Source organism: Canis lupus, chromosome X (assembly GCF_011100685.1).
Source record: "Canis lupus familiaris isolate Mischka breed German Shepherd chromosome X, alternate assembly UU_Cfam_GSD_1.0, whole genome shotgun sequence".
In the NCBI taxonomy this organism is placed as follows: domain Eukaryota; kingdom Metazoa; phylum Chordata; class Mammalia; order Carnivora; family Canidae; genus Canis; species Canis lupus.
Window position 1 is genome coordinate 52,104,885 of NC_049260.1, and position 25,906 is coordinate 52,130,790.

Genomic DNA, 25,906 nt, shown 5'->3' on the forward strand with positions numbered 1-25,906 from the left:
AGAAATTAAAAATCAATTGAATGAGATGCAATCCAAACTAGAAGTCCTAACGACGAGGGTTCCCAAGGGGGCCGAAAGGGCCAGAGGGCCATAATATGTATTTGAACAAATCATAGCTGAAAACTTTCCTAATATGGGAAGGGAAACAGGCATTCAGATCCAGGAAATAGAGAGATCACCCCTAAAATCAATAAAAACCGTTCAACACCTCGACATTTAATAGTTAAGCTTGCAAATTTCAAAGATAAAGAGAAGATCCTTAAAGCAGCAAGAGACAAGAAATCCCTGACTTTTATGGGGACGAGTATTAGGGTAAGAGCAGACCTCTCCACAGAGACCTGGCAGGCCAGAAAGGGCTGGCAGGATATATTCAGGGTCTTAAATGAGAAGAACATGCAACCAAGAATACTTTATCCAGCAAGGCTCTCATTCAAAATGGAAGGAGAGATAAAGAGCTTCCAAGACAGGCAGCAACTAAAAGAATATGTGACCTCCAAACCAGCTCTGCAAGAAATTTTAAGGAGGACTCTTAAAATTTCCCTTTAAGAAGAAGTCCAGTGGAACAATCCACAAGAACAAGGACTGAATAGATATGATGATGACACTAAACTCATATCTTTCAATAGTAACTGTGAACGTGAACAGGCTTAATGACCCCATCAAAAGGCGCAGGGTTTCAGACTGGATAAAAAAGCAGGACCCATCTATTTCCTGCCTACAAGAGACACATTTGAGACAGAAGGACACCTACAGCCTGAAAATAAAAGGTTGGAGAACCATTTACCATTCAAATGGTCCTCAAAAGAAAGCAGGGGTAGCCATCCTTATATCAGATACACTAAAATTTACCCCGAAGACTGTAGTGAGAGATGAAGACAGACACTATATCATACTTAAAGAATCTATCCAACAAGAGGACTTATCAACAATATATATGCCCCGAATATGGGAGCTGCCAAATATATCAATCAATTAATAACCAAAGTTAAGACATACTTAGATAAAAATACACTTATACTTGGTGACTTCAACGTAGCACTTTCTACACTGGATAGGTCTTCTAAACACAAAACCTCCAAAAAAATGAGAGCTTTAAATGATACAGTGGACCAGATGGATTTCACAGATATCTACAGAACTTTACATCCAAACTCAACTGAATACACATTCTTCTCAAGTGCACATGGAACTTTCTCCAGAATAGACCACATACTGGGTCACAAATCGGGTCTGAACTGATACCAAAAGATGGGGATCGTCCCTTGCATATTCTCAGACCATAATGCCTTGAAATTAGAACTAAATCACAACAAGAAATTTAGAAGGACTTCAAACACGTGGAGGTTAAGGACCATCCTGCTAAAAGATGAAAGGGTCAACCAGGAAATTAAGAAGAATTAAAAAGATTCATGGAAACTAATGAGAATGAAGAAACAACCGTTCAAAATCTTTGGGATGCAGCAAAAGCAGTCTTAAGGGGGAAATACATCGCAATACAAGAATCCATTCAAAAACTGGAAATAACTCAAATACAAACGCTAACCTTACTCCTAAAGGTGCTAGAGAAAAAACAGCAAATAGATCCTACACCCAACAGAAGAAGAGAGTTAATAAAGATTCGAGCAGAACTCAACGAAATCGAGACCAGAAGAACTGTGGAACAGATCAACAAAACCAGGAGTTGGTTCTTTGAAAGAATTAATATAGATAAACCATTAGCCAGCCTTATTAAAAAGAAGAGAGAGAAGACTCAAATTAATAAAATCATGAATGAGAAAGGAGAGATCACTACCAACACCAAAAAATAAAAATGATTTTAAAAACATATTATGAACAGCTATATGCCAATAAATTAGGCAACCTAGAAGAAATGGACACATTTCTGGAAAGCCACAAACTACCAACACTGGAACAGGAAGAAATAGAAAACCTGAACAGGCCAATAGCCAGGGAGGAAATTGAAGCAGTCATCAGAAAGCTCCCAAGACACAAAAGTCCAGGGCCAGATGGCTTCCCTGGGGAATTCTATCAAACGTTTAAAGAAGAAACCATACCTATTCTACTAGAGCTGTTCGGAAAGATAGAAAGAGATGGAGTACTTCCAAATTCCTTCTATGAGGGCAGCATCACCTTAATTCCAAAACGAGACAAAGACCTCACCAAAAGTAATTACAGACCAATATCCCTGATGAACATGGAAGCAAAAATTCTCAACAAGATACTAGCCAACAGGATCCAACAGTACATTAAGAAAATTATTCACCATGACCAAGTAGGATTTATCCCTGGGACACAAGGCTGGTTCAACACTCGTAACACAATCAATGTGATTCGTCATATCAGCAAGAGAAAAACCAAGAACCATATGATCCTCTCATTAGATGCAGAGAAAGCATTTGACAAAAGACAGCATCCATTCCCAATCAAAACTCTTCAGAGTGTAGGGATGGAGGGAACATTCCTCAACATCTTAAAAGCCATCTACAAAAAGCCCACAGCAAATATCATTCTCAATGGGGAAGCACTGGGAGCCTTTCCCCTAAGATCAGGAACAAGAGAGGGATGTCCAGTCTCACCACTGCTATTCAACATAGTACTGGAAGTCCTAGCCTCAGCAATCAGACAACAAAAAGACATTACAGGCATTCAAATTGGCAAAGAAGAAGTCAAACTCTCCCTTTTCGCCGATGATATGATACTCTACCAAGAAAACCCAAAAGCCTCCACTCCAAGATTGCTAGAACTCATACAGCAATTTTGTAGCGTGGCAGGATTCAAAATCAATGCCCAGAAATCAGTGGCATTTCTATACACTAACAATGAGACTGAAGAAAGAGAAATGAAGGAGTCAATCCCATTTACAGTTGCACCCAAAAGCATAATATACCTTAGGAATATACCTAACCAAAGAGGTAAAGTATCTATACCCTAAAAACCACACAACACTTCTGAAAGAAATTGAGGAAGACACAAAGAGATGGAAAAATATTCCATGCTCATGGATTGCAAGAATTAATATTGTGAAAATGTCAATGTTACCCAGGGCAATTTACACGTTTAATGCAATCCCTATCAAAATACCATGGACTTCCTTCAGAGAGTTAGAACAAATTATTTTAAGATTTGTGTGGAATCAGAGAAGACTCCGAATAGCCAGGGGAATTTTAAGAAAGAAAACCATATCTGGGAGCATCACAATGCCAGATTTCAGGTTGTAGTACAAAGCAGTGGTCATCAAGACAGTGTGGTACTGGCACAAAAGCAGACACATAGATCAAAGCAACAGAATAGAGAACCCAGAAGTGGACCCTGAACTTTATGGTCAACTAATATTCGATAAAGAAGGAAATACTATCCATTGGAAAAAAGACAGTCTCTTCAATAAATGGTGCTGGGAAAATTGGACATCCACATGCAGAAGAATGAAACTAGACCACTCTCTTTCACCATACACAAAGATAAACTCAAAATGGATGAAAGATCTAAATGTGAGACAGGATTCCATCAAAATCCTAGAGGAAAACACAGGCAACACCCTTTTTGAACTCGGCCACAGTAACTTCTTGCAAGATACATCCTGGAAGGCAAAAGAAAGAAAAGCAAAAATGAACTATTGGGACTTCATCAAGATAAGAAGCTTTTGCACAGCAAAGGATACAGTCAACAAAACTAAAAGACAACCTACAGAATGGGAGAAGATATTTGCAAATCACCTATCAGACACAGGGCTAGTTTCCAAGATCTGTAAAGAACTTCTTAAAGTCAACACCAAAGAAACAAACAATCCAATCATGAAATGGGCAAAAGACATGAACAGAAATCTCACAGAGGAAGACATAGACATGGCCAAGATGCACATTAGAAAATGCTCTGCATCACTTGCCATCAGGGAAATACAAATCAAAACCACAATGAGATACCACCTCCCACCAGTGAGAATGGGGAAAATTAACAAGGCAGGAAACCACAAATGTTCGAGAGGATGTGGAGAAAAGGGAACCCTTTTACACTGTTGGTGGGAATGTGAACTGGTGCAGCCACTCTGGAAAACTGTGTGGAGGTTCCTCAAAGAGTTAAAAATAGACCTGCCCTATGACCCAGCAATTGCACTTTTGGGGATTTACCCCAAAGATACAGATGCAGTGAAACGTCGGGACACCTGCCCCCGATGTTTATAGCAGCAATGTCCACAATAGCCAAACTGTGGAAGGAGCCTTGGTGTCCATCGAAAGATGAATGGATAAAGAAGATGTGGTTTATGTATACAATGGAATATTACTCAGCCATTAGAAATGACAAATACTCACCATTTGCTTCAACGTGGATGGAACTGGAGGGTATTATGCTGAGTGAAATAAGTCAATCGGAGAAGGACAAACATTTTATGTTCTCATTCATTTGGGGAATATAAATAATAGTGAAAGGGAATAGAAGGGAAGGGAGAAGAAATGTGTGGGAAATATCAGAAAGGGAGACAGAACATAAAGACTCCTAACTTTGGGAAATGAACTAGGGGTGGTGGAAGGGGAGGAGGACGGGGGATGGGGGTGTGGTGAATGGGTGACTTGCACTGATGGGGCACTTGATGGGATTAGCACTGGGTGTTATTTTTTATGTTGGCAAATTGAACACCAATTAAAAATAAATTTATTATAAAAAAAGAAGTGGTATATAGTTTATTTCCCTCTCTCCCATTTCCACCTTCCCATATGTTCATCTCTTTTCAATCTTAAATCCTACATAGGTGAAATCATATATTTGACTTTCTCTGACTTGTTTCTCTTAGCATAATACATTCTAGCTCCATCTGCATCATTGCAAATCGCAATATTTCGTTCTTTTTTATAGCTAAGTAATATTCCATTGTGTGCCTGTGTGTGTGTGTGTGTGTGTATCACATCTAGATGGGTAAAGTGTACTGGGCACTTTTTATGATAAGCATTGGATGTTGTATGTAAGTGATGAATCAAATTCTACTCTGGAAACCCAATATTGTACTGTATGTTAACTAAGTAAAGTTTAAATTAAAAAAGAAGTGATATCACACACACATCTGCAATAGCATGGATGCAGTTGGGGAGTGTAATTCTAAGTGAAATAGGCCGGTCATACAAAGACAAATACTATTCATTTGTATGTGGAATTTAAGAATCAAAATAAATGAGCAAAGGAAAATGAGAGAGAGAGAAAGAGAAACCAAGAAACAGACACTAAACTAACTGATGGCTACCAGGAGTGAGGGGGTAGGGCGATGTTTGAAACAGGCAATGGGGATTAAGGAATTAAGGGGTGCACCATCCTGATGAGCACTCGGTGATGTATGAAATTGTTGAACCACTATGTTTTACACCTGAAAACAATATCACACTGTATGTTAACTATAATGTAATAAAAAGGAAATATAATAAAATTATTCTAAAAATAATGAGTATGACTTTGGCAATTAAGAAGACTAAGACAAAAGGTATCAATAGCCTTTCTAGAGATATGCTATAGTCCCTTTGAAAAAAACTAAAGTTTACAACTTAATTTTTGCTCTTCCCAAGACACATTTTTGTTAGTTTTATTTTCTTTACCTTGTTGTGTTTTAATAGGGATCTGTTAGTTAGTTTTATATTCCCTTTGTCCAAGATATTAGACTCATTCTGTTTTCTTGAGGTATAGACATTTTCAAATTCTATGTATCTCACACTTCCTTCATATTATTTTCAAATATCAAGACACCTAGAATTTCTCTTAATCTGCCTTATACTATGTGCATCATGTTTCTATTCTATTTTAATGTAAGCACCCTCAGCATGATACTGTATCTTACTGCCCTATAGATAATCTGAGCACATCATGTAGGTTTACATGGAGAAAACTCATTTGTGAGTTTATGTAAGCTTAATTTTTCAATAGACTTTAATTTTTTTAAAAAAATAGCTTGTTTCTGATCCTTTCTTCTCTCTCTCTTTCATGGTTTGCTGATTTTCTTTAATGATATACTTGTGTTTCTTGCTTTTTTGCATGTCCTTTAATGTTTTTTGATTTGTGGCTCCCATTCAGTTTATAGATAACATCTTCTGCATGTAGTAGTCTCTATTAAACTGATGGTCATTTAATTTTGAGTTCATTCTTTATTCCTTTCCCTTCCCCACTGCAGATACTTGGTATCATCTTTCACATCTTCTTATTTTATGCTTCTATTTATTGATTTTTACATATACACTTGTTTTTTTGCTTTTGCACTTCCTATTTTTCTTTTCTTAGTTATGTCTTTTGTTTCTACTTACAGAGTGCCCCTTAATATTTCTTGTAGGGCTGGTTTCAGTGGTTGTGAATTCTTTTAATTTTGTTTGTCTGGGAAACTATCTCTCCTTCTATTCTAAATAGTGTCCTTACTGGATAAAATATTCTTGGGTGCAGATTTGTCCTATCAACACTTTGATTACATCATGTGTCTTTCTTATGGCCTGCAAAGTTTCTGCTGAAAAATAAGCTCATAACCTTATGGTCTCTCTTTTGTATATAATAATCTTCTCTCTTGCAATGTTTAAAATTCTTTCTTTATCTCTATTTTTTGACATTGTAATTACTATGTGCCTTGATGTGAAACTCCTTGGGATCTCTGTGCTTCCTGAATCTGGATGTCTGTTCCCTTCCCCAGATTTGGGAAGTTTTCAGCTATTATCTATTCAAATACATTTTCTGCCCCCAGCATCTTTATAATGAATATGTTATTACACTTGATGTAGTCAGAGTTTTCTAAGTCTACTCTCATTATGCATTATTTGTTTGTCTCTCACTCGATCAGCTTGGTTGCTTTTCATTACTCTGTCCTCCAGGTCATTGATACATTCCTAAGCTTCTTGTAGCCTACTATTTATTCCATCTATTATATTTTTAGTTGCATTTATTGAGTTATTCATGTCTTTTTTTTATTCATGTCTTATATGTTATTTTTATCTCCTTATCAAAGGTCTCACTGATGTCCTCCACCCTTTTCTGAAGATCAATGATCATTTCTTTAAAATCTGTGGTAAGCATATTACTTACTCTCCTTCACTTAGATCTCCTGCTACAATTTTGTCCTGTTCTTTCACTTGGAACATATTTTTCTATCTTCTCATTTTGTCTACTTCTTTGTATCTGTTTCTGAAGGTTAGGAAAGTCAGCTATATCTTCTGCTCTTGAAGTAGTGACTTTATGAAGAAGTCCTGTAGTGCCCTACAGTGCAGTATCCCCTGTTCTCCAGAATCTGGCACTGTATAAGAGTCTCCTATGTGTGTTGATTACGTCTTACTATTTTAAGACACATATTGTATCTGAGTCATTTTTCCTTTCAGTCCTGAAGTCTGCACTGACTCTGCCTATTGTGGGTTGTGTTTGCTCTCTGTGATATTAGTGAGACCCAGGCAGGCTGGCTCTGAGGGGACATGACAGCAGAAAGGCTCAGGGGCAGGGTGGTTGTGTTAGCAGAATTTTCTCTGAGCCTCTATCTCAGGCTAGAGCTCTTATAGCCCAGTGGCCAGGGGAGGTAAGGTGCATGGCAGCAGTTGTGGTGACTAGGAGCATTCAGCATCTGTACAGGCAGTGGCTGGGCAAGGTGTAAGCATGGCATTAGCAAAATTTGCACTAAACCCAGGGCCAAGGCCAGCAGGCTTAGAGTGGGTGAGTCCTCAGAACTCCTGGGTGGGGCACCCTGCTAACAAGTTAAGTACCAAGTGTCTGCACAGAGGTGCCTCCTGCAGGTGGCTCTGTGTTTATTCTAGAGGGTGGGAGAGGAAAATGGCACCTGCCAGCTCCTTTGTTCTCAGAGAAATTCCCAAACATGCTCTGAAATTAGTATAAATAGATCTCCCTGCCATTGTGCAAGCTACATTACCTCTCCTTGGGCTCTTGTCTCTTTAAGGAGAGACACTCCAGCTATCCTTCACCCTCCTGGCTCAGTCAGTGCTGAGTCAGCTGACTTTTAACACCCCAGGCTCCAAGTTCCATTGGTAGTCCACCCCTCTGGTTTTCAAGGCAAATATTAGGAGGATTAATCTTCCCATGTGGGCTCCCTGTTGCTTTCCCCTCTTCATGACTGCAGCTCCTTTCCTCCAGAGGCAGCTCCTGACTACCATTTCTGCTCTTCCTCATCTACCCAATGTGGCTTCTCTATATTTAGTTGTGGAGTTTGGTCTACCAGTCTTCAGATTGCTTTCTGGTTTATTTACCCAGATATGAGTGAAATCTAGTTGTAAGTGTGCAAGGAGGTGAGGTGAGCTTAATATTCTCCCACTCTACCATCTTCCTAAGTCTCTCCAGGATATGTCCAAAGTAATACTCTTTAAATGGGATATTTTTGAAGGAAGTGAAGAAAAAATATACTTACAGTGGTGAATAACAATTGACACCCACAAAAACTTTACAAAGTCATCAGCATATGTGTGGAAATCATTTGCCAAAGTTATCAGAAGATGTGACCCTGAGAGAGCATGGTCTTTTGCAAGACAAGTATCAAGATGGAGAAGCAGCTGGTGAGAGGAGATGGGAACCCTGGATTCTGGTTCTCTGTTCTAGTTAGGAGACTCAATTGCCTTCCCAATGCTCAGAGTAAACAGTAACAACTAAATAAATGAAGTCTTCCAGTAAGCCAAACAAAGTTATATGGATTAATTATTAGGCCTGATTCTGAAGACTTTGGTCAAATTCACAAACCATCTCATTCAGATTGACAAGGAAATGAGGAAGAGAGAGGAATATTGTCAAAATGATACATGATTTGCTTCAGAATTTACAGAATGGATGTGGTCACTTATGTTAAGTCTATATATATAACTCAGACTATTTTAAAAGTAAAACAAAAACAAATTTAAGGTTTAGAAATAATGAATAAATAAATATAATTTTTTAAAGTTCCTATGGGGCTAGCAACTGAATACATGTTATTCTCCTAAAGATCTAAAGAACTTTCATTATTTATTTATTGGGGGGGGTAGGGGTACAGGGTGAGAGAGAGAGAGAGAATCCTAAGCCAGCTCCAGATCCAGCATAGAGCCTGACACAGAGCTCAATCTCACAATCCTGAGATCACAACTTCAGCCAAAATCAAGAGTTGGACACTTAACCAACTGAGCCACCCAGGCATCCCAAGATCTAAAGAATTTTTAAAATAAATATAGTTTATGGTACATTATGAAATAATTTATGACATTCAATGATAATCGTATCATTCTAACAACATAAAAGGATATTTTCAAAAGGAAAAACATATACATAAAATCACAATCCTGTGAAACCTCCAAGCAAATTATTGTGTGTGTGTCTATAGCTATTTTATAGAGCTGTAATCTTAGTGTATATGTAACTTTGTTTCACTTAAAGAAAAAAACTAATGCCATATTGGAAACATTTCCCATAGGGTTGCAGTTTTCCTAATTTAAATGGTAACAGTTGTATATTATTCCTTGGCTTGGTATGTCAAATGGTATTTATGTTGGATTTTTAGGTTGTTTCTGATTCTTTAGTAGTAGTAGTAAATGATGAAAAAAATGAAGAAGTTTTATTCTGATTAAGATGGAGAAACACATTCCAATCTGTTTTTCCCACTGATGCAGCTAAAATTACTGTACAGAAGGCATAGAGGAACTATGCAAGAACTCTGCAGAGTAATGGTAGCAGGTAAATTGTAAAAGAAAAACAAAAATTAATGTATAAGCAATACACCAGTGAATTTCCTGTATTTTTCCGTATATAGCCCCTATTCTGAACTCAAAGGCATCATGAAGCCCAAAACTGCTCAAGTATAGACAAAAAAAACTCCAAGAAAAGTCCTCATTTTTAATTCAAGGATCAGAAATCATAACACCTACAAAGATAAAGTAGAGGAAATCCCTTGTTGTTTTTATTTTTCTTTCTATCTCCAGCTTTCAGGCAAGCTTCAATATCTAAGGTGCAAAGTCATGGTGGAGGTAACAGCAATGACACCCAGGCAGGAAACTAAAATTCTTAGGAGGAAGACCCCTTTTCTTTGAGCAAGATGATTGTAGTCAAAAGAATGTGGAAGGAAATTCTATTGCCTTTTCTCCCATTGCTTAGCTTGAAGGCAGGTTCAATCACAGGAAACATGTGGCTTAGTGAAGACATTAAAAAACCCTGGCTTTTTAGCCAGAAGACCAAGGAGTCTCTGGGACCCAGAGAATGTCCAGTTGATCACAAAGAAGATAAAGTTTATGAAATGGAGGACATAAAAATGTTTATGAATTTGTTGGGCTTATCTCAAGCTGTACATGTGAAGATTTGATGCTAAAAAGCACATGAAAGGCATGCAGAACTTAACTATAGAGTTAACTACAGAGTATACTACTTAGGTTCCAGATTGGCCTCTGGGGCCGTGCACCCATGGACTAGGTAGTAGACACATGCAACAGATCTGAATAGCATTTTAAAAGCTTTAAAAAAGCAAACTGATATTCAAACAACAATCCACAGAAGGTGGATTAGAACTTGAGAACTGAAGCCTACCAAAACAAACAAAAAATCAGTAATGTTCTCAATAGAATTAGAACAAGACCTGGAGTCTCATACATAGTATTTAAAATGTCCCACTTACAATAAAAATCACTGAACATACAAAGAACTAGGAAAATCTCAACTCTCAAGAGAAAAACAATCAAAATATGTCAAACTTGATATAACCTGGATGTTACAATTATCAGAAAAGCACTATTATAAATAGCTATTATAACCAAGAAGCTAAAATAACACTGAAAATTAATGGAAAGGTAGAAATTCTTGCCATAGAAATAGAAGCTATAAAGAATGAAATGAAAAATTTTAGAACTGAAAAATACAATAACTAAAACAAAACTTTCACTGAAAGCATTCAATATCAGATTGGAGATAAAAAGAAGGAGTTAATAAACCTGAAAACAGGACAATATAAATTGTCCACTCTGAGAAAAAGAAAAGTAAAATGAGTGGAAATTTTGGCTATTGTGGGACAATACTGAAAGGTCTAACAGTCATCAGTTATCAGAGTCCCAGAAGAAAAGAAAAAGAATGTTATGGAAAAAAATTATGTGAAGAAATAATGGCTGAAAATTCCATTGGTGAAAAACATAAACTTATAGATTCAAAAAACTCAGCTAAATTTCAAATCGATAAAGTCAAATAAATACACATCTAGACATGTCATAATCAAACTAATAAAAACCAAAAGTAACAACAAAAATCTTGAAAAATCGGATAGAGAAAAGCAATGCATTTCATATGGGGAAATACAGTCAAATGACTGAAAATTTCTCATCAAAAACCAGGGGGGTCAGAAGACATCTTTAAAGTACTGAGACAACTGTCAATCTGAATTCTATATACAGTAAAAAGTAACTTTTAGGAATGAAGTTGAAATAAAGACATTTTCAGGTGAATGAAAAATAAAAGAATAATAATAAAAGAATTAATTACCAGCAGACCTGCTCTAAAAGAATTGATAAAGGGAGCTCTTTATGGAAAAAAAAAATTGTTTCAGAGAGTAACTTGAAACATCAGGAATGAAGAAAGAGCAAAAAAAGATAAATATCTGTGTAAATATAATAGAACATTTTTCTCTTTTTTTAAATCTTTAAAATAGGCATGAAGGTTGAAAGCAAAAGTGATCACACTATCTGTCAGAATTTTCAATGTATGTGGATGTAATACATGTGATAACTAAAATGCAAAATGGAAGGATAAAGTGACCTATATGGTGGTAAGTTTTCTATGTTGCACTCAAAATGTAAAAAATTAATTCTGAATACACAGGAGCAGTTAAGTTTATCTATTGTCCTTCCATGTGTAAACATCTATAGTACATCCATACAATGGAATACTACTCAGCAATAAAAATAATGAGCTGTTGATACACACGAAAAGTTAGTTGAGTCTCAAAAGCATTATACTGAATGGAAGAAGACAGTTGCAAATGGTTACATGCTGTAGTACTCATTTATATAACATTATTGAAATAACAAAATTGTAGAGATGGGGAAGAGATTAGTGATTTCCAGGAGTTAGGAATAATTGGGTGAGAGGAGAGCTGGGTATAAATATAAAGGAGATCTTTGTAGTAATGGAAAAGTTCTGTATCTTGGTTTCAGTAATGATTACACAGATCTACACATGCAATAAAAAATATAGAACTATATAATACATCTTCCCAATATCAAATTCTCAGGTTGATATCAATACTCTAATTATGTAAGATAAAACAATTTGAGGAAATCAGATGAAGGGTACAGTCTTCCCTTGAATAAACATGCCTCAGAAAGTGAATATTTCTCATTGTTTCATCACTTCAAGGCAAAAACTGCTAATGCTACCGCATACATTTCTCTAGATCAGGCATCAGGAAACTTTTTCTGTAGAATCAAGTAGTGAATATTTTAGGTTTTGAGGGCCATAGCATGAAAGTTGTCAGAGGCAACTTATAAACATATGGTCACGGCTGTATTCCAGTAGAAGTTTATTTATACAAACAGGAGGTGGGGCTGAATTTGGCCCATGGGCTATCAATTGATGAGCCCTGAATTAGATTAAGTACAAAATATAATATATGTAATATATAATAATATAGACAAATAATATGTATTTAATTATATAATATTTTATGTAATTCTTATATATTTTACATATACTATATATGCCTATTCACATATTATTATTATTTATTTTACATATGTATGATCATACATACTTAATGTTTTATAATTTACTTTTTGCACTTAATAATAAATATTGAAACCTTTCCTTGTCAACAGATATAGATTGATCTTATTCCATTTTAGTGACTGCAGAGTATTTCATTGTGTGGAAATATATATTCAATCAACTTGATATTAATAAATATGAGGATTCAAATTTTTAGCAAATAGAATGAATGCTACATTAAACATCTTTATTACGTGTATACATTCATATATATATGATTTTGAACTTATGCAAATGTTTCTATAGAAACTAATTGCTTTTCATTCATAGATGTTTTAAATAATTTTTTAAAAAGATTTATTTATTTATTTGAGAGAGAGAGTACAGTGGGGAGGGGCAGTGGGAGAGAGAGAATGACAAGTAGACTCTTGCTGAGTGCAGAGCCCAATATGAGACTTGATCTCAGGACCCTCAGATTGTGACCTGAGCTAAAACCAAGAGTCAGATGCTTAACCGACTGTCCCATGCAAGTGCCCCATAAGTAATATTTTTAAAATGTTATTTTTTTAGGCTTAATTGTATTTTCTGTTTATTCTGTTAATTTTAAAGCTGGCTGCCTCATTGGCCAATTATACATTCATAGGGCTCTTCTGTTTACAAAGTACTTGTAAATACTTTCATTTGAACTTTATAGAAATGTTGTTAGCCACAGAGAATAAAATAGTCATTATTACTCCATTTTGGAGTTGAGGAAAATGAGGCACAGAAAAGTTACTTAAGTTGTCCAAGATTGCACAGTAAGTTAGTGTTTAAATGGAGCTTACAATCCATGCCTCTTTATTTGATTCACTTTGAGTCTGGGTCACTTTTCTCTCACATGGATAGGCCCTCATTTTGGTTTTAGCATGTTTGCAACTTCTATAACAAATAAGGTTAATACTCTTAAAGATAAATGGACAAAGGGTAGAAACAGGAACTTGACAGAAGTAGAAATAGCAATTAAATATAGGAAGATATGCTCAGCTCATCTATTTAAATTGAAATTAAAACAGCAGTGATATTTTTACCTATTAGATGCATAGAATTAAGAATGTGTGTGGAATCCAGTTCTCCCACTGACTGAAAATTGGATGATAGCTAATATGCTAGTCTCTATCAAAAATTGCTATATCTGCACCTTTTGACTCAAAAATTGTATAGGGATTTATCCTATAGAAATATCTGGATAACTTGATGGGATGAGCACTGGGTGTTATTCTATATGTTGGCAAATTGAACACCAATAAAAAATAAATTAAAAAAAGAAATATCTGGATAATTGCAGGAAGACACACACACAAACACACACAGGAAGGAAGAACACAACATAATCTCTGGTTGCAGAACTGTTTAATGTCATAAAAACTTGGAAACAACCTACATATAAATCAAGAGACTATGGAATACTATGGAACTCTACGCCACCGAAATGGAATACTATGCCATCGTTAAAAGCCAATCTTTTGCACTCAAATGAAAAAGTATTCAGATTCATTAAGTGAACAAATGAAATGACAAAATATGGTAATGGTATAATCCCATTCTTGTAAAAATGAAATGCTATCTAGGCCAATACATAGATATATATTTTAGGAATAAAATATGCCTCAAGAAAATATTCCAACCTCTTAACATGATCATATGTAGGAAAATGCTTTTACACATATTTGCAACAAAATATTTGTATCCCTGGGCTTCAGAATCCAAAAATTTTTTTTAATTTTTATTTATTTATGATAGTCACACACAGAGAGAGAGAGAGAGGCAGAGACACAGGCAGAGGGAGAAGCAGGCTCCATGCGCCGGGAGCCCGACATGGGATTCAATCCCGGGTCTCCAGGATCACGCCCTGGGCCAAAGGCAGGCGCCAAACCGCTGTGCCACCCAGGGATCCCAGAATCCAAAATTTTTATGAAGACCATACAAAGAGAGACTAGGGCTCTCCGCTCCTCCCCGCCCGACAGACAGCCGCGTCTTCTGGTGCTGCGCCAGGCGCGTCCCCGAGGCACGATGGTGAAGGTCGGAGTGAACGGATTTGGCCATATTGGGCGCCTGGTCACCAGGGCTGCTTTTAACTCTGGCAAAGTGGATATTGTCGCCATCAATGACCCCTTCATTGATCTCAACTACATGGTGTACATGTTCCAGTATGATTCTACCCACAGCAAATTCCACGGCACAGTCAAGGCTGAGAACGGGAAACTTGTCATCAACGGGAAGTCCATCTCCATCTTCCAGGAGCGAGATCCTGCCAACGTCAAATGGGGTGATGCTGGTGCTGAGTATGTTGTGGAGTCCACTGGGGTCTTCACCACCATGGAGAAGGCTGGGGCTCACTTGAAAGGCGTGGCCAAGAGGGTCATCATCTCTGCTCCTTCTGCTGATGCCCCCATGTTTGTGATGGGCGTGAACCATGAGAAGTATGACAACTCCCTCAAGATTGTCAGCAATGCCTCCTGCACCACCAACTGCTTGGCTCCTCTAGCCAAAGTCATCCATGACCACTTCGGCATCGTGGAGGGCCTCATGACCACCGTCCATGCCATCACTGCCACCCAGAAGACCGTGGAGGGTCCCTCTGGGAAGCTGTGGCGTGACGGCCGAGGGGCTGCCCAGAACATCATCCCTGCTTCCACTGGCGCCGCCAAGGCTGTGGGCAAGGTCATCCCTGAGCTGAACGGGAAGCTCACTGGCATGGCCTTCCGTGTCCCCACCCCCAATGTATCAGTTGTGGATCTGACCTGCCGCCTGGAGAAAGCTGCCAAATATGACGACATCAAGAAGGTAGTGAAGCAGGCATCGGAGGGACCCCTCAAGGGCATCCTGGGCTACACTGAGGACCAGGTGGTCTCCTGTGACTTCAACAGTGACACCCACTCTTCCACCTTCGACGCCGGGGCTGGCATTGCCCTCAATGACCACTTTGTCAAGCTCATTTCCTGGTATGACAATGAATTCGGCTACAGCAACCGGGTGGTGGACCTCATGGTCCACATGGCCTCCAAGGAGTAAGAGCCTCCTGGACCACCAGCCCCAGCAAGAACAAGAGGAAGAGAGAGGCCCTCAGCTGCTGGGGAGTCCCTGCCCCAACTTAATCCCCCAACACACTGAGAATCTCCTGACCTCCAATTTACATCCTAGACCCCAAGGAAGGGGAGGGGCTTGGGGAGCCCTACCTTGTCATGTACCATCAATAAAGTATACTGTACCCAGCCAAAAAAAAAAGAGAGAGACTAGATTTCAGTGATCTCCCACAAAAACTGGGAACACATATCTCCAGTGACTGATATAGCCAGTGGGAAAAGCAAACATAGTCCCTCCAAGTTAAGGAGGAGAAAGACATTTATATTATTAGAAAAGCAAGCTAACTACCTCCCTACTCCTCCCTATGAAGGTACTTTAAATAACACTTTCTGGGAAATGTCATAAACAACCAGATTTAACATGATAATCAATAAAAATATGAATCAACATTTGGGTAGCACTTGGCATACACACACATTATTGCATTCAATTTTCCAAGAATTCTGTCAAGAAAACAGCACAGCTATTTTTATCCACATTTTCCATATGAGGATACTGAAACTCTAAGTGGGCAAGTGACTTGCCCCAATGTCACACAGCTATTTAAGTAACAAAATCAGGACTAGAATTCAAGACTCTGGACATAAAACCCCATGTTTTCTTTGCTATTCACCTCTAGTCAGTGAAATCACTAAATCATTAGTAGTTGTGGCTTCCTTTGGGGAATGAGAGTTGTTAGAGGGAAAGGAGAACAGGCCCATTAGCTTATAGTTTTTAAATAATCACCTTCATCTCCCCTCCAAATCTGCAATTCCAGTTCAGAACCATGTAACGGCATACATATTGAGTCAGGTCCTAGGCAGGAAAGTTTAGTTCTATTGATTGACCTAGGGTAAATCTCTTTTCTTAGCTTCCTATACAATTGGTGATTTTTCTCATTCAGACATTCAGATTATCTGTAATTCCATTCAATCTACATATAGAGGGTAGACTAAACTTCTCGGAATTCTGTTCCAAGTCAAACAATCTGTACTTCTATAAAAATGATTGCCTAATATTAATAACTATCAGTTATTACATGCTCACCATATGCCAGGCAGTGTACTCAACAGTTTACATGTATTATTTCATCTCATTCTCACAACAAAAATATGAAGTAGGTGCTATGATGATCCTCATTTGACTCATGAGGAGAGTGAGACACAGAGATCAAATGACTTGCTCAAGTTTACACAGTTATGAAGTGGCAGACACCAATTATGAACACAGGTAATTTGACTGAGGATCCCATGGTTTGAACCACTGAGCCCACTAGTGTGGGCCATCTCTTCCATTCAAGTCATTTGCCAGAGAAATTATGGGAGATATCTTGCTCAGACAGGATAATATAGCTCCATTAAATAACTTCTCTTTTTTTTAATGTCTGAAAGTCCTTTTCTGAATAGTTGTTTTGAAATCAAGATCAGTTCATCCATTTTACATGAAATTACTGTCTCTATAAGTTTCATTAAGACAAATCTCTCATAGAGAAACTTCTCTGGAAGCAAATATATAATTTTAAGAAATTAAGATGGGAACTAAATTTTGTGCCCCAATCCAACTTTTAGCAACATTGATGTGGGGGAATTTTGACCGTAGCCTTAGTCAATCTATTGGTGTTTCTACCTTCACAGGCAGAACCCACCATGTACAGTGTTGCAGGTTATCCACTGCACAAGAGGGCCTGGTAGTGAGTACTAGGGCTGAAATTCAGCTCTGCCACTTGTCCCATGTGCCCTGGTTTAAGTTGCATCTCTGCAAAAGGCATCTTTTGTTAATTTGTAGAAAGGCGTGGTCTACTCACCAAACCAGTAACTTGAAGAGCTGGGACTGTTTGGGGTGTGAGAGATGGGAAAGAGTGTGAGAGTGAATTTTGCTAATTCACACAAAGTTGCTCCATGAGCTAGCAGCTGCCCTGCTAATAGACCATTACAGGCCATTCTCAGAGCTTTTACATACTTGTTACACTATCTCATCTCTCGGGGCATTGCCCTCTTCTGGAAGACAACTATCTAACCTGATAAATTAATTCCTACTATCAAGTATTAAGTAAGTGAAAAGGAGAATTGTTCTCAGGACTAAACACAGTGAAATGAACATTGGTGAGAAGTACTTGAAATACAAATGACATGAGGAGACTCTAAAACAGGATGTAATTGCTTTAAATCAATACAAGGCTCCTAAATCAGAAAAGTCATATATCAAGAATTTGGAAGTTGTGAGTAAAGGCCAAACCAGTAAGTATTAAGCATCCCTGGAGATGTCAGAGAAGCTTGAAAGCTGAGTATAATTCCACAGAACAAGAATTATTAGAAAGGGGGGACACCGGGGTGGCTCAGCAGTTGAGCGTCTGCCTTCGGCTCAGAGCGTGATCCCAGAGTACTGGGATCGAGTCTCACATCAGGCTCCCTGCATGGAGCCTGCTTCTCCTTCTACCTGTGTCTCTGCCTCTCTCTCTCCGTGTCTCTCATGAATAAATAGATTAAATTTTTTTAAAAAAATAAAAAAGAATTATTAGAAAGGGGAAGAGGGTGTTTTTGATAAACCACAAATGAATTTCCTGATCTCAGGTGAGATCGTTCAATGATCATTAAGGATTTAAAAAAAGAAAAAGTATATATTTGAACAACATTCAGTAAGAACAAGTGATAACAAACCAACCTCATTTGTTTTTGTTTGTGTTTTTAACAAAGGTACCCATGCCAGAGAATGGTGCCTTACTTCAGTAAGGCATTTGGCAAACTCTCTCATGGTAATCTTTTTAGATAGAGGCTACAAGGAAACACTGTTAGGATTCACAACTGAGGGCCAACCCTGAAAGGTGATGAGCAATTAAGTAACATGCTGACATGAATCTGTCTTAAAAGACTTGGCCTTATTCCTTTCACTAACTTAACAAAGATCTGGATGAAAATTAAGAAGATATACTATTCAAATTTGAAGTTATAGATATAGGGAAGGAAAAGCAAATGATCTGGACTTTTTTTAGAGCAGTCCTGATTTCAGATATTGTGGTTCAATGTCTCCAGGCACCAACAAAATAGTCAAAAAATCTCCCAAATTACAATATTTTGGCATCCAAAAGACATCTACTAGACTTCTTATACAAATGAACACAACACAAAATCTCTTTGACAGAATGTGCATGCCAGTTCAAGATTAGGAAAATATCATCATTCATAAGGAACATTATTGTGCCAGCAGGTGTATGGAAAGGAAAAAAAAAAAAAAACAGAGAAGCAGAAGTGCCTACAAGAAAACTGACTCTGCTAGCAGTGATAGGGTAATGTTGGGTGGAGGGAAAACTATGTTGAGTTCTCTGCTTAGAGAAATCATTACTTTTGTTTCTCAAGTTTCCAACCCTTTCTAGGCTGTAAAATCAGAGCTGACAATAATCTTGGACAGTTTACTACATTTAAAGACTTTATTTTAGTCACTGAGGCAGAGGTTGAGAAAAAGGAGGGAAAGAGGTCAGATGTTTGGTGTTGATTAGAGTTGAATAGGCTGATATAAGTCATTCCAAGACTAGAGGGAAATGTGGAAAGAATGAGCTTACGGGTCAGACAAACCCTGATTCACACCCCAGTTCTACCATTTTCTTAAATTGTGTGATCTTGGATAAGTTATATTAACCTTTCTAAGCCTCAATTTCCTAATCTGAAAAATAGCAATGTAAAATAATGCTCATTTAACAGGGTTACTGAATATTGAATAAGATAATGCATATAATGTGTATAACATGATATCTAGCACATATTAAGAACTCAAGAAACAGAATTCTTCTCTTTACCTTATGAATTTGCTTCTTCATCACGTTCTCTTTCCTCAGTGAATGATGTCACTATTCACCTAGTTACTCAAAGCAAAAAACTTGAATATCATACTTAATTTCTCCTTCTCTATTATTACTGTAGCACTGATAAACACACACACACTACACACACGCAATGGATTACTTAGTTCTGAAGTTCTTTTTTTTTATGAGCAATTACCTTTATTTTCAAGTAGGGCAAAAATACACAGGTTCTAGAAAATATCAGATAGTAAACTAATTAAAATCCACAGTAAATTTTTTTATTGGAGTTCAATCTGCCAACATTTAGCATAACACCCAGTGCTCATCCTGCCAAATGCCCCCTTCAGTGCCCATCACCCAGTCACCCCAACCCCCCACCCACCTCCTTTTCACTCATTTTCTCTCCTTTCCCTTTATTCCCTTTCACTAATTTTTATACTCCCCAAATGAATGAGACAATATAATGTTCTTAAGTTCTTTATGCAATTTCTACCTCCTGAATATCTTTCGGATCTATCCACACCTCTTCATTCCAATTGATAAGACCTTAGTCTCAGGCATCATCATCTTTCACCTGGGTCTTGCCATTGCCTCCAAACAAATACATTGCTATTTGTAGTTTTCTCCTACTCTAATCTATTTTTATTTCATACAGCAAAAGTGATTTTCCAATATCCAAAGTTTATCATATCATTCATTTGTTTAAAACATGTCAATGGCTTCCCAACTTCTTTATGACAAAGACCAGTCTCTTCTAAACCATTTTTCAAGGACCTGGCATCACAAATTCCTACTATTTTTTCAGATGTGTCAATTCTGATGTCCCTTCTTCTGAGACACTTTCTCTCATCCAGTTCTTAGCCCAATTGTCAAATTCCTCAGGAAGCCTTTCCTGAATCTCCAAACCAGGTTGACTCTCCTCTTGTTATTTACTGTATGCTTCCAAGGCCCTATTATTCCTCCTTTGCTGCATATTATGCACTTATAATAACAACAAACACTTATATAGCACTTACTGTGTGCCAGGAACTGTTCTAAGCACTTTATATTGTTGTTCAATGTAATTCTCATAACCATCCTGTGAAACAGGTGTTATTTTTACTCCCATTTTTCAGATAAGGAAACTGAAGCACAGAAAAGTTAAGTTATTTACACAAGGTCATACATCTATTTTTTTTGTTTCTTAAATTTAAATTCAACTAATTAACATATAGTGTATTATTAGTTTCAGAGGTAGAGTTTAGTGATTCATCAATCTTATACAACACCCTGTGCTCATTACAATCTAGACCTGGAGATTGGAACCTGGGCAGTCTGGCCCCAGAATCCATGCTTTCAAAGCACTATACATGCTTCCCCTCACTTTTGATAAATTGGTTAATAGCTTATAATTATGTAATTACACTAGAATATAAGCTCAAGGCCTGTGTGATTCTCCCAATGCCCAAGATGGTGCCAGAATCATAGTTAATATTCAATAATTGATTAGATGAATAAGTCAATATTTGTTGAATAAATATTAAAGGAATATATAATACCTATTATTATCATTCTCAAATTCTGACTTAAACATTATCTGCTTTATGAAGTTATCTCTGATTTCACAACCCATGCTGGACAGATTTAGTTGTTACTAACTCTGTGCTCCCAAATTTATTATGTATAATGAGTTTTGCCCAAGAACATGGGGAGTCTTTGAGGACAAAACATGTTTAATTCATGCTTGGATTTCTAATATTCACATCAAGAATATCTAACATATAAAGAAAGAAGTCTTTCATTTAATATAAAAAGAATGTCTAACATACAGTTAGATTAATGAATAGGAAGAAGAAAGGAGTATAGTCATCTAAATAAATGATAGATGACAGTTAAATAGATAATGAACAAATATTATATCACCAAATGAGAATCCAAACATAAATTTAAATCTAATAAGATGAAATTTAAAAGAATAACTGAATGTCCTTAACTGCATGAGATCGCTGAGAGATGATGCTTTACAGCAATACATATTAAAAGACTTAGTGGTTTTAGTTGATTATGGTAAACTCCTTGCTAATCAACAATGTGCTGTTGCCAGCAAACATAATGTGACATTAGCCCACTTCAACAGAGACTGAGTTTCCATGAAGAGGGAGCTGACAGCTACATCTTCTGTGCTAATCTACCCATACCAGCATTACATGCTTAGTTCTTGGTCCTGCCCTCTAAGAAGAAAATTGCATGATTGGGAAGCTACAGTTATTCATAAAAATAGACTTATTTTTGGAAAACAAATAATCACTGCCTAATTTGTTACTTTTACAAGTTAAGATTTTTATATCTTTTTTCTCTACAATAGCAATAATAATAGCACTCCATAAAGTTTCTATGATGATTAAATGAGATAATGATTATAAAGCACATTTCCCAGTGCCTGACTAACTCTAAAGTTATTAACCACTATTCTGAAGATCAAAAAACGCATGGGCTTTCTGATGACAGTAAGTGATGGCTCTGGGATCTGAACCCAATTCAAAAGTCCTTGGACTTTCCACCAGAACACCCTATCTCCCTGGAAGATATAGACATTTAGAAATCCATTAAGAAGAGGGGGAAGAAGAACACATTCACCTATCCCTCATCCTTCAAATAAATTTACAGCACTTTCAAGAATCACTGCCTTTCATGAGTGAAAATGTCTCTTGAGCAACTGGGAGGTTTTTTGTATTCTGAGAGCATGGGAAGACTATTTCTTGGTCCAGCCACACACACACACACACACACACACACACACACACTTTTATTTTCCCCTCAGTTGACCTGCTGTTTCTCAATATGCTGCAGCTCAGGTTTTGGAAGTGTAAGTCAGTCTTGAGGAATTCTTGGGCTAATATATCTTTCCAATTGATGAATTTAGAGATTATTCAAATCATTGCTAGTCTACACTCTTCAACATATAATGAATTTCTATAGGGTTAATGTTAAGTCCATAAGTACTTGAGACTTCATTAATCTATTCTTTTACTTATTCAACAAACATTAATGATAATATTTAATACACATAGCACCTACTATGTTCTAGGCATCATTTTATGGACTTCACACATATTGACTCATTTACCTTACAACAACCCTAGAGAAAAATACTATTGTTATCCTTCTTTTAAGGCTTTATTTTTTTGGTATATATATATACACACATATATATATTTTACAGTCATGGTATATATATTTTTTTTATAATAAATTTATTTTTTATTGGTGTTCAATTTGCCAACTTACAGAATAACCCCCAGTGCTCATCCTGTCAAGTGCCCCCCTCAGTGCCCATCATGGAGTTCAATTTGCCAACATATAGCATAACATTCAGTGCTCATCCCATCAAGTGCCCCCCTCAGTCCCTGTCACCCAGTCACCCATCCCCCCTGCCCACCTCCCCTTCCACTACCCCTTGTTTCCCAGAATTAGGAGTCTCTCATGTTCTGTCACCCTCTCTGATATTTCCCACTCATTTTCTCTCCTGTTCCCTATAATCCCTTTCACTACTTTTTATATTCCCTGTATGAAGATGTAGTATATATACAATGGAGTATTACTCAGCCATTAGAAACGATGAATACCCACCATTTGATTCAATGTGGATAGAACTGGAGGGTATTATGCTGAATGAAGTAAGCCAATCGGAGAAAGACAAACATTATATGGTTTCATTCATAAGGCTTTATTTTTTTATGTAGGCTCCATACCCAGTGTGGAGCCCAATTCAAAGCTTGAATTCTCAACCCTGAGATCAAGACCTGAGCTGAAATCAAGAGTCAGACACTTAATCAACTGAGGCACCCAGGCACCCCTATTATTATCCTTCTTTTAAAGGTAAGAAAACTTAGGCACCAGATTGGTTATATAAACTGTGTAAGGGCACACAGCTAAGATGAAAACATTTCCTATCTGGCTTTAGTGACTGTACTCAACTACTGTCTCTGTAAACTTCCCCAACTATGCATCAGTCACTAAAATAAATATTGAGCACCCACTATGGGCTTCACACAGTGCTAATTATTACATTAAGAGTAAAAGAAGCCTTAGACAGCATCTTTGTCTTCAAAGATCCTACAGCCTACAAAAGGAGAAAAGACTAACACATATAAAACAACATATATAGATAACAGTGTTACTAGGATACTAGAAATCAGGTTAATCCTGATTGAAAATCATCTGTCCTAATGTCCCTGTAGACCTTTTAAATATGTCATAAATTCAAATATTTTATTATCTAAACTATATCTCTCAAATTACACATCAACTCTTTTTTCCCATATCCAATTTGGCACAGAACTTTGGTGACACACATATGCCCAAATAATCCTGTTCTAACTAATTTGGGGATAAGTTCAAAAGTCACTGCTGAGATTGACCCAGGGAAATATTTCATTAGGAAACATAAAGTGTGTTATTGCTATTTTGCCTGAAATGGGCACCAGGAAATGCCAGAGGCTTCTTAAATATGATTTTTTCCTTCTACTTCCATTTGGCATTCTGTGTAACTCACATATGCCAAATCCTGCAATAGCTGAAAGATCATGACACACCAGGCAAGACCAGATATGGCTGTGCAAACTTTACCGTAAATTACATTCTGGAGCTATTGGGAAATTTAGTCAGAAGAGAACTCTTTTACAATGTAGAATTGTCTATTAAACTATACATTTAGGATATTTTCTGTTTGAAATGTTTAAAACTCAAAGGCATAGATGGTATTTATAAATATTGTCTATTTTCCTAACTATTCCATATTTTAGATTTTATTATCGACTATTTCAGGGATTAGAAGCCTTGAGTCACTGCCTGTTTTCATACATAAAGTTTCATTGGAACACAGCCACATCCATTTCTTTACATATTGTCTCTGGCTGCTTTTGCATTACATCGTCATAGTAGAGTAGTTGAAACAGAAACCAAGTATCCCATAAAGCCTAAAATATTTATTATTGAGCCTTTACAGAAAGAGTTTGCCGATCTCTTGACTATTTCATTAAAAGCTTTATTATAAATCTAACAGTAAAAGGAATTCAGGGTAGAAGAGGTATTAAAAACTTACAAAGGTATATATTCCTCTGATTCTAGGCAGTGCCCACACATACACCTTACAGACTTATTCATATACATGAATTTATGATCTGCTTCCTTCTTTTAAGTTTAGTGCTTAGAGGTACATAGAGGTTTTCTAGTTCAACCACATCTCACCCCCACTCCTATGTTACAAAAGGGATAATGAGGCTTAGAGTGGGGAAGGGACTTGTCCAAAAGCCAACTGTAACAGACTGAACTAAACTCCATATTTCTACTGCTGTTGCCTCAACTTTGTTTTGTATTACATTCTTATATACTGACAGATTCTTTGCATTTAAATGTGAATGGAATTCCTTTCTTAACCATTCTCTTATTTTTGTAACAGGCTTGGTTTCCAGATGAGAAACAAACACCAAGAAAGTCAAAGTGTCCTAGCCAAGATATCAGGGTGAATTAGAGGCAGAGTTGGGACTAATTGCACAGTGCTAACACCTGCAGAGAATGCCAAAAGGTGATATTTGATCCAACCATGATGAAAAGAAACGAGTGCTTCTCTGGGACCCATCATGTTCACAACTGAATGTCCATTTTTCATTTGATGTTAAGAAACTATAGATCTTACTACCCAACCTTGCTTTGTGTCTCCTTATGGACACAAAAAACGGTGGTTCCAAGGCAGCTACTTCTGCCAGGCCTGAGAAAAACAGACAAGGGAAAAGCCTGATGACAATAAGAATTATGGGATGGGACAAAATTACTATTGCTTCGTTTTTCCTAGAGCGAGATATCCATACAGCAAGACAGAAAAAAATGGGCACTTGCATAGTCTCTGATGTATTTGCTTTGGAACTTTGAGTAGGTTTAGTTTGTACGTTATTCAATCCAAAATACTCTTTTACACACACACACACACACACACACACACACACATGCACACACACACAAGGAGTCCGTGATTTCCTGAAGCCTTTGTCTTTGCTGATGCTAGATTTGTTCTTCCCACAGCCCCTACTTGATCTCATCTCCTTATGGATAAATTTGACCATTTTCCAATGTCATAATGTTAGCTTATATATGAAACCTTCTATATCTCTTGCAACTGGAAGTAAGCTCTGCCTCTTGTGAAGCTTCCCAAGCTCTTTCTTGTAGAATTTTTATATAGCTCTTTCTCATATAATTTTTTTAGCTTTTTCTCATTTATTTATAAGATAGTATCTTGTACAATTAGTTATAAACATTAACTGAAAAATCGATGAGGGACCCCTGGGTGGCTCAGTGGTTGAGCATCTGCCTTTGGTT

General features: G+C 37.1%; 1 protein-coding gene across 2 annotated transcripts; it reads left to right on the forward strand.

Annotated features, from left to right (window-relative positions):
- Positions 1–14,688: 14,688 nt before the first annotated feature.
- LOC100688969 (glyceraldehyde-3-phosphate dehydrogenase-like) lies at positions 14,689–15,705 on the forward strand. Of its 2 annotated transcripts, XM_038586523.1 has the most exons (2): positions 14,689–14,826; positions 14,881–15,705. In XM_038586523.1, the coding sequence occupies exons 1-2, from the start codon at positions 14,704–14,706 to the stop codon at positions 15,703–15,705; spliced, it is 948 nt and encodes a 315-aa protein (XP_038442451.1). In that variant the 5' UTR covers positions 14,689–14,703. The 2 variants fall into 2 exon arrangements, with proteins under 2 accessions (XP_038442451.1, XP_038442449.1); XM_038586521.1 differs by having other exon boundaries at positions 14,689–15,705.
- Positions 15,706–25,906: the final 10,201 nt, after the last annotated feature.

Bases quoted from the DNA above. Each gene is read 5' to 3' on its own strand.
- LOC100688969 (XM_038586521.1), top strand. From the start codon at position 14,704: ATGGTGAAGGTCGGAGTGAACGGATTTGGCCATATTGGGCGCCTGGTC.